The 13,300-nt window shown below is 53.4% G+C and overlaps 1 protein-coding gene across 3 annotated transcripts in view; it reads right to left on the reverse strand.

The window, feature by feature from the left end:
* The window catches only part of CPNE5 (copine 5), an 83,988-nt gene that overhangs the window by 37,012 nt on the left and 33,676 nt on the right, over positions 1-13,300 (reverse strand). Inside the window, exons 4-9 of one of the 3 annotated variants that reach the window (XM_036248895.1) lie at positions 11,145-11,248; positions 10,619-10,658; positions 10,349-10,425; positions 8,463-8,522; positions 6,458-6,508; positions 6,111-6,174 (exon numbers count right to left, since the gene is read on the reverse strand). In XM_036248895.1, coding sequence (XP_036104788.1) covers positions 6,111-6,174; positions 6,458-6,508; positions 8,463-8,522; positions 10,349-10,425; positions 10,619-10,658; positions 11,145-11,248 — 396 coding nt within the window. Of the gene's footprint in view, positions 1-6,110; positions 6,175-6,457; positions 6,509-8,462; positions 8,523-9,623; positions 9,772-10,348; positions 10,426-10,618; positions 10,659-11,144; positions 11,249-13,300 lie in introns of those variants that run through there. The other 2 variants (XM_036248896.1, XM_036248897.1) reach the window with 2 other exon arrangements.

Raw genomic sequence — 13,300 nt, forward strand, 5'->3', positions numbered from 1 at the left:
TTAATTTTTTAGAGAGAGAGATAGAAACATCGAAGTGAGAGAGAAACATTGATTGGCTGCCTCCTGCACACCCCCTACTGGGGATCAAGCCTGCAACCCAGGCATGTGCCCTGACCAGGAATCCAACCTTGAGACTCTTTAGTCTGTATGTCAATACTCTAACCACAGAACAAAACTGGCCTGTGATATTGTCTTCTCTTTAAAGTTTGCTGGGCTTTCCTAAAATGAGAACATTGTCTTTTTTAGTCAGAAAAAAGGAAGACATTGATTAAATAGTAAAAGAACACCCTGGCCAGTTTTCTCAGTGGTTAGAGCATCAACCCACAAACTGAAGTCTTGGGTTTCTTTCCCGGTCATGGGCTCATACCTCAGTTATAGATTCAATATCTGTTGGGGGACGTGCAGAAGACAACCAATCGATGTGTCTCTCTCACATTGATGTTTCTCTCCCTCCCTCCCTCCCACTCTCTCTAAAAATTAATGAAAAAATATCCCCGGTTGAGGAGGAAGGAAGGAAGGAAGGAAGGAAGGAAGGAAGGAAGGAAGGAAGGGAGGGAGGGAGGGAGGGAGGGAGGGAGGGAGGGAGGGAGGAAGGAAGGAAGAAAACCATTAGCCACAACCCCCAAATTCAGCACTCCAGCAGTCCAGCAGGAGGGAACACAACCCAGACTTAGGATTGATTCTGTGAACAGTGACCCCTGGAAGGGCTTCTGCATTCAAAGAGGGGCCCAGAGCCCCAACCTGCCAGGATAAGACTGCAGAAACTAGAGACCAGGGTGCAGGTGTTCAGGGACATCAGCGAAGACCCCATTGACTGGAGTTCATTCGAACACTGATGGTGGGTGACACTGATCTAGGAGCCTGGGCCTGTCTTTACACATTGACTAATAAGCACATGGAGTTTAGGCTGGCTTTTCTCTGCCATCTGAATGACTGGCCAACTTTTCAAACAACTCAATCAATTGTGCACCTGCTGATTTGATCATTCAGGGCTGAAAACCCTAGACTGACCATTTCCCCTCCCACTCCTTGAGCCTGTGTCTGGGATATCAACCAAAATCCATCAACTAAAGTTCAAAAGAAAAATGGAACAATTCAGCTATGAGGATGTTCACTGCAGTATTAATTATATTGTTGCTTATAAGAGAATAGAGCCACGAATTATGAGCCATCCACACAATAAAGAAATAATATGCAGCTATTAAATACATGTTTTCCAAGAATATCTTATGACCTGGGAAAATAAATCTTGATACCATATTCTACTGATAAATAAAAAACAACTAGAAACCATATTCTACTAATATAAGGAAAAAACCATATACATATACATATACATATACATATACATATACATATACATATACCTAAACACCCAGAACATAGCCTTGGAGGCAAGGCATCAAATGTCAACCATGATTATCTCTGGGTGATCGTTTATTCTTTGTATCTTCCAACTTGTCCATTATGAACATTTTTTTAATTATTGTTAGCATCAGGAAAAACGCTTTGCTTTGTTTTCTTTCTTTCTTTTTAACTAGAGAAATGATTTCTAAAACCAAAAACTCATAAATGAAATTTTAAAAGGGTGATGGTTGAACGCTGGCCATTCACCATGTAGAAAGAACACTTATATCCGTGCCCTGCAGGCTTCTGAGTCTCAAAACCTTCACTGCATCCCTGACTTCATCTTACCTCCTTCTTCTTATCTTTCTCCCTTCCTCCTAGGGCTCTTCCCACATGGAGACACTGGCCCTCCCTGAGGTCTGTCTCTAGAACAATGAGAGTTCTGACTTTATCAGGATTCAAGGCTGCTAGGTCCCACAAAGCCTGGCCCCCATTCCCTCCTACACCCTCACCTCTCTGAGATCAGTCTCCTCACTGCCCCAGGGTCTTAGTACAGCTGTTGCTTTTGCCTGGACCCATCCATCTTCCCCCAGGGAGCTGCAAGGGTTCAGTCCCCACCTGTATGTATTTTGGCATTATATAGTGCTGTCCATGAATTTTCCTTCAAGACAGCAAAGAATGCTCCGCAGTATTCGTTATAAAAAAGAGGCGGTGTATCTGACAGGGCTGAGGACTACTGCTGTACTGTGGTTGCTGGTTGGCATTTCTGTCTCTCACACTAAATTGGAAACTCTGGGAGGGCGAGGACTGAGCCCAAGCATATTTGCTGAAATGAAATGAATAAATCCACGAGCAGGCTCTGAGAGGTGAGTCACACTCTCGCTGTGTGTGCAGGGACATGACTGGGAGGCACCGAGGACGTGCTCACTGGCCAGGAACCAAGGTTGGGGTGCCCTGCAGGCCTAGGGGGAGCTAAGGGTCCTGGAAGGTGAGAGCAAGGAGCTGCCTGCTCCCTACACCAGCAGCACCCCTGCCTCTCCGCAGAAGCCCACCACTTACCAGGCCTGCTAGGCCCGCTAAAGGCTATTGGCTCCACAAACACCGAAAACCCAGAGCTGTTCACGGACCGTGGAGGCCCATGGCGGCCCATGGCTTCACTGTGGGTGAGGATTCGGAGTCCAGGCCTGGGTAGAATCCTGCAGTCGTAGGCCCTTTCAACCTCTCGGCGTCTGTAAACTGGGGTCCCTCATACCTACCCAGCCCCCAGCCTGTGGTGGGAATCAAACAGACTGTAAACATGAGAATCCAGGTCAACTGTGAGGACTATGCAAACATCCGTCACTGTTACATAGAATAACAATAGTTTTACTGCTGAGCAGAATTAAATGGTGATTCGGGAGCTTAAACGCATCATTGTCAACATTAAGTATGACTGACTAGTATTTTGGAGCAAATGCTGATTGTTGGAACTTTCTTGGTGTTTGAATTCCAGATGAGCAGGGCTTTTCTGTAACCTATCGATGTGCGCTGGTGAGCACGCTGGTCACCCTGGAGTCCACTCTAACGCTCTGCTGGTCCTGCCCGCCCACGCCATCCCGCGATGCAGGAGGGTTTGTCTACTTCTGCAGAAAGTATTCACTTGGGCAGGAAGCTCTGCCTGGTGCAATCCCGTCTCTCCACTCCACCCTCTTCCTTTGATCCTCCCACTGAAGTCGGAGCTGGAACAACAGAGGCAAAGCCGCTCAGATGTAATTATTTTAATTCAGCCAGATGTTGGGAATTAGTCTCTTTTCCTCGCAAGTATTCTAGGGAAAGACAGAACTCAGCCAAAGATGGCCCAAAGAAAAGGAGCTGACAATCTCAGGGAAGGAGGGGACCTCACCCGCTGGAACAGCTTAAACCCAGGAAACTGCCATCCCTGGATGCAGCAAGGAGGGGGAGTAGGGAAGGAGGGGTGGGGGGCTAATAGGTATTAAATTCAGACTGTTCACCAATCCTGGAAAACTAGACCAATAACAGCACTCAGCATTTTCTGGAGCTTTAGAATTTCCAAAGCACTTTTACTTTTATGATCTTTAATTATAAACTAGGGAGGAAGTCACTGGCGGAGCTAGAAGCTTGAGGGCAAATGGAATTTAGGCTTCAATGAATTCAGCCTTTCCCAGGCACCCTGCAGAAGCCGGGCACCAGGCAGGCACAGCCCACCTCCTTTAATCCGCACAGCAACCCCCTGCGCCCCGCACGCAGGTGGAGAAGCCCAGGCTCAGGAAGCGTAGCCAGAAGCTCTCCCCTGCACGTGAGCTGCGCTCCGGCCTCGTCTGAACTCCAGTGGTGTCCAGAGTGTGAGCTGCACAGGTGCGGCTTCATCACCTGCTCTGTGCTGCCTGCTCACTCAGGTGCAGGTTTACGGCAGGTCCTCGTGAGCACCAGCTGCGCGCCAGCCCCCCCGGGTGTGGACATGGGGGGTTCAGCCGCTGTCAAATTCCTCCAGACCCACTAAGGGGAGCAGACCAGTAGAGAAACCAGACCAGCAGCGGTGCCGAGTTGATGTGGTTCTTGCTATACTGCCCTGTGCTACCCACTGTGTCTTCCTCTCCAACTGGAAGCCCCTGACGCAGTTTGGGACCTCACAGCCTCGTGGCTCAAGACCCGGGCTCTAGAACCAGACTGCCTGGGTTCAATCTCTTCTACGCCGTGGCCGTGTGACCTTGGGCATGTCACTTAACCTCTCTGTAAAATGAGGACCACAATACATTGGATATAATAATATATCATACTACCTGTTCCGTTACATAGTATAATACATCAGATAAACAACTTGATGCATGTAACCATTTAGCACAGTGTGTGGCTCAGAATAATCGCTCAGTTAATGCTGGCTAACAATTCAGACCTCCCTACCAATAGTTCTCAAAGTCTGGACCAGGAATCTCACCTCCCCCCCTCCCACCGGAAAGGGGGTCCATGAGGCCAAAATTATGTTCGTAATAATGTTAATAAGACATGGAGTTTTCCAGAAGTGACCCAACAGTGATGTCACAACAGACTGACTGCAGAAGCAGATACGAGAATGCAGTTCTTTTGTGTCGAGCCGGACATTAAAGAGATGTACAGAAATGTAAAACAAGGCCACTCTTTCACTAGATGACTTTTGTTGTGGAAAATATAGTTATTTTTCAAAAAAGATGTTATTATTTTAACCAATAATGGGGTAAACTAATTGTCATTTTAAAAAATATGTTTTTATTGATTTTTAGAGGGAGAGAGAGAGAGGAACATCGATGTGAGAGAGAAACTGATTGGTTGCCTCCTGCATGGCCCCTACTGGAGATCGAGCCTGCGACCTGGTCATGTGCCCTGACGGGGAATCAAACCAGCAGGGCAGGCAACCTCGTGGTGCATGGGACGACGCTCAACCACTGAGCCACATAGGCAGGGCTAACCTATTGTCATTTAAAAATAAATCTGTAATACTTTCAACAATAAATATTTAAAAAATAAAACAAAATACATCAATAAATATTTTTTTTTTTCAATTTTAAATAAATACTGATGGCTAACACATAATAGTTGCTCTGACCTTCCAGGAAGGTCAGAAAATCTTGTTTTCCCTCGTCACTTCCAGCCCCGCTAGCCTGAGCTGCAGGTGCGCGGGGGAAGCAGGGTCCCAGGTACCCCAGGCTTGAGCTCACCCGCTGCTGCGGCCTCCGCCTTCGCCTTTCTCCCCGGGGCCCGTCATGTCCCCACCTGTGGCTCCTAGTTAACTGAAGAGGCGTGCAGGCCTGATGGGCTGGGGAAAGGAGCCTGGGTTTTAAAATCAGGCTGACCTGGATTAGGATCCTGACTACCACTTCTCGTCCTTTACCAGATGACTTAGCCTCTCTGAGCCTCAATTTTCTCATCCACAAAATGGGACCAACAACAGTATCGGACTATTTTCAGGAGTAGTGATAACTTATGTAAAATGCTCATCGCCTGACAAATAAGAACTATATTTTATCATTAGTATCAGCCACCGGATCCCCTGAGCCCCTTCAGCTGTCCCCATCTGCTGCTTCCCCACACTCACACAGAAGAAGTAAAACGAAGGCTGCCTGGGATTGAGACTCTGCTTCCCAACACACACACACACACACACACACACACGCACAGGCACACGCACGCACGCACAGGCACAGGCAAACGCACGCACACACAGGCGCACACATGCATGCACAGGCACACACACACACAGGCACACACACGCACGCACAGGCGCACACACACACGCACAGGTACACACACATGCATGCAGACTCTCACACACGCGCCAACCACACGCCCTCACTCCCTCCCCCCCATGCAAGGTGTCACCCTACCCCACAGCTGAAAGTGAAAGATAACAACGAAATGCCAAGCGCCCAGGCACCAAGACTGAAAGGCCCCTCTGCTGCCAGTGCCGGTGCCAAGGCAGGCTTGGCTCAGGACCCGTGAGTGGTGCCACGAGGGCCTGCTGGGAGTGGAAGAGCCCTGGCGTGGGAGCCCAGCTCTGCTGCTGCCGGTGGGCGAGTCCTTCCCCTCTCTGGGCCTCGGCCAGCTGAAGCAGACAAGACCTTCACCTTCCAGCTCTGCTGTCAGAGTCCTAGGACAGTAAGACTGAGGCGCCCTGTCTTCCCATTCCCTCCAAGGACACACGTGGCCCCGGGGTCAGGGAGGCCAGCCTCCCCTCCATTCCACAGCACCCACCCAACCAGGTCCTGTCCTGGAGTCCCTCTGCCACTCACCCTGCAGTTGCTGAGCTCCTCAGCGGACAGGATGATGGTGCCACATTTCTTCCCTGGGACACCACTGGGAGAGGAGGAAAAGGAAGGATGGAGAGCCAGACAAAGACAGAGACAAAAGCCTGAACACTCCCTGAACCAGCCCTTGTCCCCCCCACCCCCACCACAGCGATCTGCCCCAGCCCCCGAGAAGACACAGTCCCCTGGAACACTGTGGCAGGGCGGCCTGGTGCACTGCTTTGGGGGCCAGGCCCCGGGCCTGGAGCTGCCCGCCCCTGCTCCCCGAGAGCCCACCAGGAAAGCAGCGTCTGCAGCGAAAGTCCGAGAATCGGAACAGCATCCAGACTCACCCGGAGGCTTCCAGACCAGTGGTTCTCAAACTTTCCATCCAAAGACCACTTCTGTGGGCAAAAGACCTTGTGGGCTAGCTACCCCACCCTATGCCCAGCTGACCCCAGAATCCCAGAACATTCCAGCCCTGAGCCGCTCAGATTCACCTCCCAGAGCAGCAACAGGGAGCAAAGCAGAAGGGCTGGGATACCCTGGGGGCAGCGAGCCCAGTCTCTCTCCCACGACTACCTCCCCGGAACACTTGGCTGAGCTCTCTCTCCTCCCAGAGAGATCCCAGCCAACCATGCAGCTCCTCGGGGAGGTGGACAGCAAGGACCTGAAGTTGGCCCCCCCCTGAGAATCCTTTCCGTAGGGCACGCCCCAGGTGGGGCTCCACCCAGGTGACCTGCACCACCTCTCCCCTTGTTCAGGAGGGATCCACCCCCCCAGGCACCAGCCCAGCCCACTCTGATGTTTGGGACTACCCAGGGGGTCCCAGTGCAGCCAGGGGCCACCGGAAGGTAGAAAATGTCAGGCTGTCCAGCAGCTGCATGACTTTGGGTTCGTTACTGCACCTCTCTGAGACTCAGTTTCCTTACCCATAAAATGGGTGTGATGATAGCATCCACTTTACTAACTAATATTCACACACAGCACCTGACACAGAAAAGGCCTTCAAGGAGCATCGTTCCCCTCCCTGCCCCTTCCCTTTACAATCGGACAAAGCTGATAAAGTCCAGCCCCAGCTTCAGGCCAGCCTCAGAGCCACGGCTGTCTGTGGAACACACTTTGAGAACTACTGATGGAGCTCTTCCCAGCACCAGTTTTCAGAGGGAGGGGCCTTCAAACAGATGAGGCAGGGGTGCAGGGGAGCCCATCCTGGGCCAGAGGGGCAGCCCAGATCTCTCCACATCAGGGGAGCAGGGGCCACATCTGGGGTTTCCCTGCCACTTGTCCTCTGAGACAGGGGCAGCTGAACTGAGTGCCCCAGAGCCCCTCCCTACCCGCTGTCTTGGAAGTAGAGATAAGATTTGTTTGACTAGGTGATAAAACCCTCACACCAAAGCTTCTCCATCTGGCCTCTCTTTGCTCTGGGCCCCTCTTCTGTTTCTGATCTTCTCTTCCCCTCTCCAGCCCTGCTCCCACCTGCTCAGCCTTCCTTTCTGTCTCTCTCCCTCCCTCTGGTCTTCCCTCCCTCCCTCTGTTTCTCTCTCTGACTCTGGCTCTTTCTAATTGCTGCTTCTCAGTTCCCTTGTAAAGCATCATGCACACCCTCCTGCGCTGTGAGCCTCCCTGGGTCCCCGCGCCCCCCCCAGCTGGTCTGGTGCAATCCAGCTGCTGGGACTCCAGCCCCTGGGAGCAAAGGCCAGCGGAGCTGTTACCCAGCTAAATGCTCATCTTCAGGGGCACCTCCAGGCTGGTCCCCGAAGCCCGTGCTCCTTCCCCTGCTGCCTGCTGGGGTGAGCACCCTCCCTCCAGCCAGGAGAGGACAGGGAAGGAGTGGGGAGGGTCTGCTGTCTACAACTGCATGCCGCCAAAAGCAGATGGTCAGCGCAGAGGCTGCCCCCAGCTGGTGAGCAAACGCAGAAAGGGGGGTCAGCTGAAGCCCCGAGGAGGAGGCTGACATCCAGCAGTGGGAGCCGGGGAGGAAGGGGGAGGAGATGAGGAGAAGGGAGGGAAAGAGGGAGAGAGGAGGGCGAGAGGTGAGAGGCAGGAGAAACCAGGCTAGAGAGAGGATGGGAAGGAAGAGTGCCCAGCCCCTCTGACTCCTGTTATCAGCCCCTACCTCTAGCCCCACCCTGCTCACCAAAGTCCCATGAGCCACTGGGGTTCCAGCCGGGATGGAGGCAGGGGCCAGCTGCAGAGGGACCCAAAGTGCCTGAGTCCTTGGGGAGGGAGCCAGAGCCCTCTCTGTCCTCGGACCAGGGCTGAATGCACAGTGGTGGAGTGGGGACTGGGCCGGGACTCAGGCCCTCTGCACAGCGGGCTGAATGTCTGAGGACGCCAGGGTGTCTGGTGACCTACCCGTTGGACACAGCCGGCATGGGTTTGCCCGTCCTGGAGTTCAGGCTGAATGCTCCGATCCTATGCAGAGAGGAAGAGAGAGCATGTCATGGTCCAAGTACCCCTATCCTCAGAGGCCGGGGTACTTGGCATCTGGATTCTTGGAGACAGGTTTCTGTTCTGGATCAAACACCAAAACAGGACCAAAAGCCACAGGTCGGGGAAGGAGAAGTCTTCTCCCCAAACTCTGTTGTAAAGTCCTGGGCAACTGTACCTCAGGGGTTCTCGAAGTGGGGTTCTGGGCCAGAAGCATCAGCACCCCTGGGAATGTGTTAGAAATGCACATTCTCAGGCCTCGCCCGGGACCCGAGGATCTGAACCTCGGGGTGAGCCCAGTGGGTGTGTAGCAGCCTCCAGGGGCTGCCCAGGCTGCCCAGTCAGAACCACGGCCCGGCCCTGGCGCCTCAGCGCACGGCCGCGGAGCGGAAACGCCGCGAGCAGCATGTGAGACCACAGAGGAAACCCTGCCCCCAGCAGGTGCCTGGCGAGCGGGAGCTGTTCACAGGCCGAGGAGTCAGCTGCACTTCGGCACGTGAAACCTTCGGGGGACAGAACTGCTCCCCCTACTTCAGCACCACCGGCGTCTCCACCAGCCCCCACAGTTAGATCTTGCTTGCCCTTGAAGTCTTGGCTTCCTACCCCATCTCCCACCTCACGTCTTCCTCAATCCCCCCAGGGGTGCCCTTCGCCAGAGGCGGGCCGGTGGGTAGTGACTCAGGGGCGTCTGACCCAGGCAGTTGGGAGCTGAGAGGGGCAGACTCACACTCACTGCTGAGATCCCACTTTCTATAAGCTTCAGAGCCCCCAAACCTGGGTTTGCTCCCTGTTCTTAATAAATGGTAGCTATTTTCTGTGAACCCAGAGGAAGTGACCTGTAGGGGGCAAGGAGGCTTTTCTGGGGGCCCTGAAGTTACCACACAATTACTGGGGGTTCAGAGACGAAGGCCTTGGAGAGACACCCCTACAAACATACTACAACAGGTTCTGCAGTTATTGATCAACGGGAGGGACAGCATCCAGTGTGAACCTGGCAGAAGCAGGTGGGGGCTGATGGCCAGCCCAGCCTGGTCCTCCTTTCCTGCCCACCCCGCCCGTGCCCCGAGCTCATCTCTCACTTAGGCTCTGCTCCTGGGGCTTTCTGAGACATAGGAACAAGAAAGGTCACCCCACCACCTGGCCAGCCCTGGCTGGTCCCTGAAGCCACCCTCAGACTTCACTGAGAAGCCTTGGACTCTTCATCCCAGAGCCTGCTCAGAATAGTGGCGTTCCCCTAACAGCACCTAAGGCCTTTGAATGCAGGCCATGGTGGTGGGGGGGGGGGTGCTCACCATACCCAGCGCTGGCCCCAGGGTGAACAATCCGAGGAATTCACTATATACGTAGAACCCTCCGTTCAAACAAACCCCAGCTCTCTCACTTCCTAGCTGTGTGGCCTTGGACAAATTACTTCCCCTCTCTGGGCTTTGGTTTCTTCTCCTCAATAAGGATAGGGATGAGGAACTAGTTAACATCTCAGGGCAGCAATATGGGGCTCCAATAACCAAGCCGGAGTCCCTCTAAACCAGTGGTTCTCAACCTTCCTAATGCCACGACCCTTTAATACAGTTCCTCATGTTGTGGTGACCCCCAACCATAAAATTATTTTCGTTGCTACTTCATAACTGTAATTTGCTACTGTTGTGTCTTAGGCGACCCTGTGAGAGTCTAAGGTAACTGGGGGGAGCCCTGCAAGAGGAGGGCGATGGGGTCTCCTGATGCCCTCCTCTGAGCCGGCCCTCAGCGCTGGGCGGGAAGTTGGCCCATCACTGAAGAAACAGCCCAGGCAGGCCCCTCTCCTCTACACTTACGTGAGGGGCTTCTCCAGGCGGCTCCCGGGGGACCCCACAATCTCTCCAAGGGTGCAGAAGGCCTGGCCCAGGAAATCCTGCATATCCAGGGTACAGAAAAGACCAGGGTCACCCACTCGCTCACAGCCGTCCCAGCTCCCCATCACCCCACCCTGGGAAGTGACAGGATCCCGCATCAGACACACTCTGTCACAGTGAAGCCCGAGGCTGACTCGGAGGCTGACACTTAGGAGACTTTCCAACTCCCGGGGCAGTCGCAGGTGCACTCACGTGTTTGGATAGGTCAGGGCTCTTTGAGTCGACGTCGTACCTGCAGGGAACACAGAGAGGTGCTGAAGGCCGCCAGGACACCTTGCCCAACCCAGTCTGGGTTAGGACCCCTGCACCCCAAAAGGCAGTCTCTGATCCCAGAAAAGCTGGGACAAAAGGAGAGGTCAATGGGGACCTCCCCATGCCCTGGGGAGAAAAGGGCTCCCAGAGGTGGAGCTAGAGTTGTCCCCAAGATCTTTCCTCACCCCCCCAGGTCAGGGGTCAGGTAACTGCTCAGCGCCCTCCCGCACTTAACTGAGAGCAATGGGGGGGTGCTTTGCTTCCTCTCCTCACCCCCCTTCCACCTCCTGATGAGGCTGGACTTCAGCTAATAGTCACTTTTCTTCCAGGCCAACCCCGGGCTTCCTCTAACCTCCCTGCCCCCACCTTCCCTGTTAGGGGACCTCTGCCCAATACAAGTCTTGCGACCCCCCCTCCCACCACTGCTTCCTCCCCAGCCTCGGCCTCAGCACCATCGTCCACTCACAGGTCAAAACGGAGGTTCTGCTTCTCCTCGAAGAAGTAATCCACGATGAACTTGCGCACGAAGTCGGGGTTGAGTGTGTTGTCGATGACTTCGGTCCGCCCGAACTACAAGAGGAGACGGGTCGTGGGCTCGGGCCAGGCTGGCGGGGTGGGGTGCACTGGGCTGGGAGCCCTCCGTCCTGGCCCGGGGAAGAATGGAAGCCATGCCTCTCCTGGCCCCGGCCCACCCCAGCAAGGCCAGAGCGCCTCCATCTAACATGGAAACCGTCCCCATTGCGGCTCCAGCTTTCCTCCTCCTGCCTCTGTCCAGGCTCTGCCCACGTTGAACTGGTCTGATGCATGGACCCCTGAGCAGGCGCCTCGCTTTCCCACCTCACTGCCGTTGCCTGGCCGCCTTCCACCTGGCTCCCCCTTCCCAGCCAGCGGCTTGTCCTTCGTTCCTTCATGGTTGAGGCCGCCTCCTCCAGGAAACCTTCCTGATTCCCTCAACCGGAGAGTTTCACTTCTCTCTGAACTCGTGTCTGCCCTTATGACCACCTCTTTCCCTGACTGATTCCAGTAGGTGTGGACGTGTTGGATGCCTCCACTGTAAATACGAGGGCAGAGACAGGGACGTGGGATCAGACCCGCCTTCGGGCATCCACACCCTTGTGTAATCCCTCCCCTTGAATGTGGGTTGGATCTAGTGACTCACTTCTAGTGAACAGACGAGAGCACAAGTCACTTCCAAGACTATGTGATAAAGCGCTGTGACTCCCGTCTCGGGCACCCCCTCTCCTGCTCTCTAGCTGGCTCCCCTCGATGAGGGCAGCTGCTGTGCTGTGAGCGGCCCTATGGAGAGGCCCATGTGGTGAGGAACTAGGGGTGGCCAACCCACCCCTAGGAATCGGAATCCTACCAACCATCCCCGACAACTCAGCAATGGACCCTGCCCCAGCCGAACCCTCTGATGACTGAGGCTCTGGCCAACACCCTTGACTTCGGCCTGTGAGGCAGAGGATCCCACAAAGCTGCACCCAGATTCACGACCCTACTGTTTCAGTGGCTAAGCTCTGGGCCAGTTTGTTACTCAGCAGTGGATAACTAACACACAGACTCAACTTTCTTGGTATCCCCTGGAGCATATACTCCAGAATTTTTCACACATCACACACTCAATAATTGAATCCCATTAACATCTCCCCCCCAATGACTTAGGGAATCAGAATCGCTTGGAGGGTTTGTTAAAACAGGTGCAGGCCTCACTCCCAGAGGGCGAGGCCTGAGAATCTGCATTTCTAACAACGCAGGTGATGCTGCCACTGCTGGTGCAGGGACATCCCTCTGAGAACCACTAGGCAGCGCTGTGGCACACGGGTCCCAAGTTGCCAGGAGTCTTCCATGCCTGAGAGGAGGGCAGTGTGGGCATGATTTCGTCAAAGCAGCTCTTACATCAATACACGGGCCATAGTTTGTGAGATTTTGTTTCAAAAAAAGGACACGGCTGCACATTAGAATCCCTGGGGAAGTGAGATATTGAAATGTACAAAAAGCAGATTACTGGGTGCTCCATTTCACATATTAGTCGCATGTCTGACTTCAGAGAGGTCTGCACCTTTCCTTGTCTTGCTTTACGACTCTGTAAACCGTAGAAGGCACAGAGTAATGCTAATGATTCTTGTTTGCAGAAATGCAAATACATTTCCTAAACTGGTATGCAATTGATTATTTGATTATTACCCTCTGGCTACTGACAGTTTTGCATCATTTTTTTTTTTTTTTTTAATCCTCACCGGAGGATATTTTCCCATTGATTTTCAGATAGAGTGGGAGGGAGGGAGAGAGAGAGAGACAGGTGTGAGAGCAACACAGGGACTGGCTGCCTCCCACACAACCCCAATCAGGGCCAGGGATCAAACCCCGACTGAGGTATGTGCCCTTGACCGAAACCGAACCTGAGACTCTTCCATCTGCGCTCCAACCGCCGAGCCAAACTGGCCAGGGCAGATCTGCATCTATTTATAAATTCATCTCAGCATTCCTGATTGTCCATATGTGTGTGTTATTTGAATTACAGTAAGTCCTCACTTAACGTCATTGAAAGGTTCTGCGACTTTAAGAGAAATGGTACATAATGAAAACAATTTTCCATAAGCTAATGGATATCAACAAGAGTTA

Source organism: Molossus molossus, unplaced genomic scaffold (genome assembly GCF_014108415.1).
Source record: "Molossus molossus isolate mMolMol1 unplaced genomic scaffold, mMolMol1.p scaffold_m16_p_8, whole genome shotgun sequence".
NCBI classification, from domain to species: domain Eukaryota; kingdom Metazoa; phylum Chordata; class Mammalia; order Chiroptera; family Molossidae; genus Molossus; species Molossus molossus.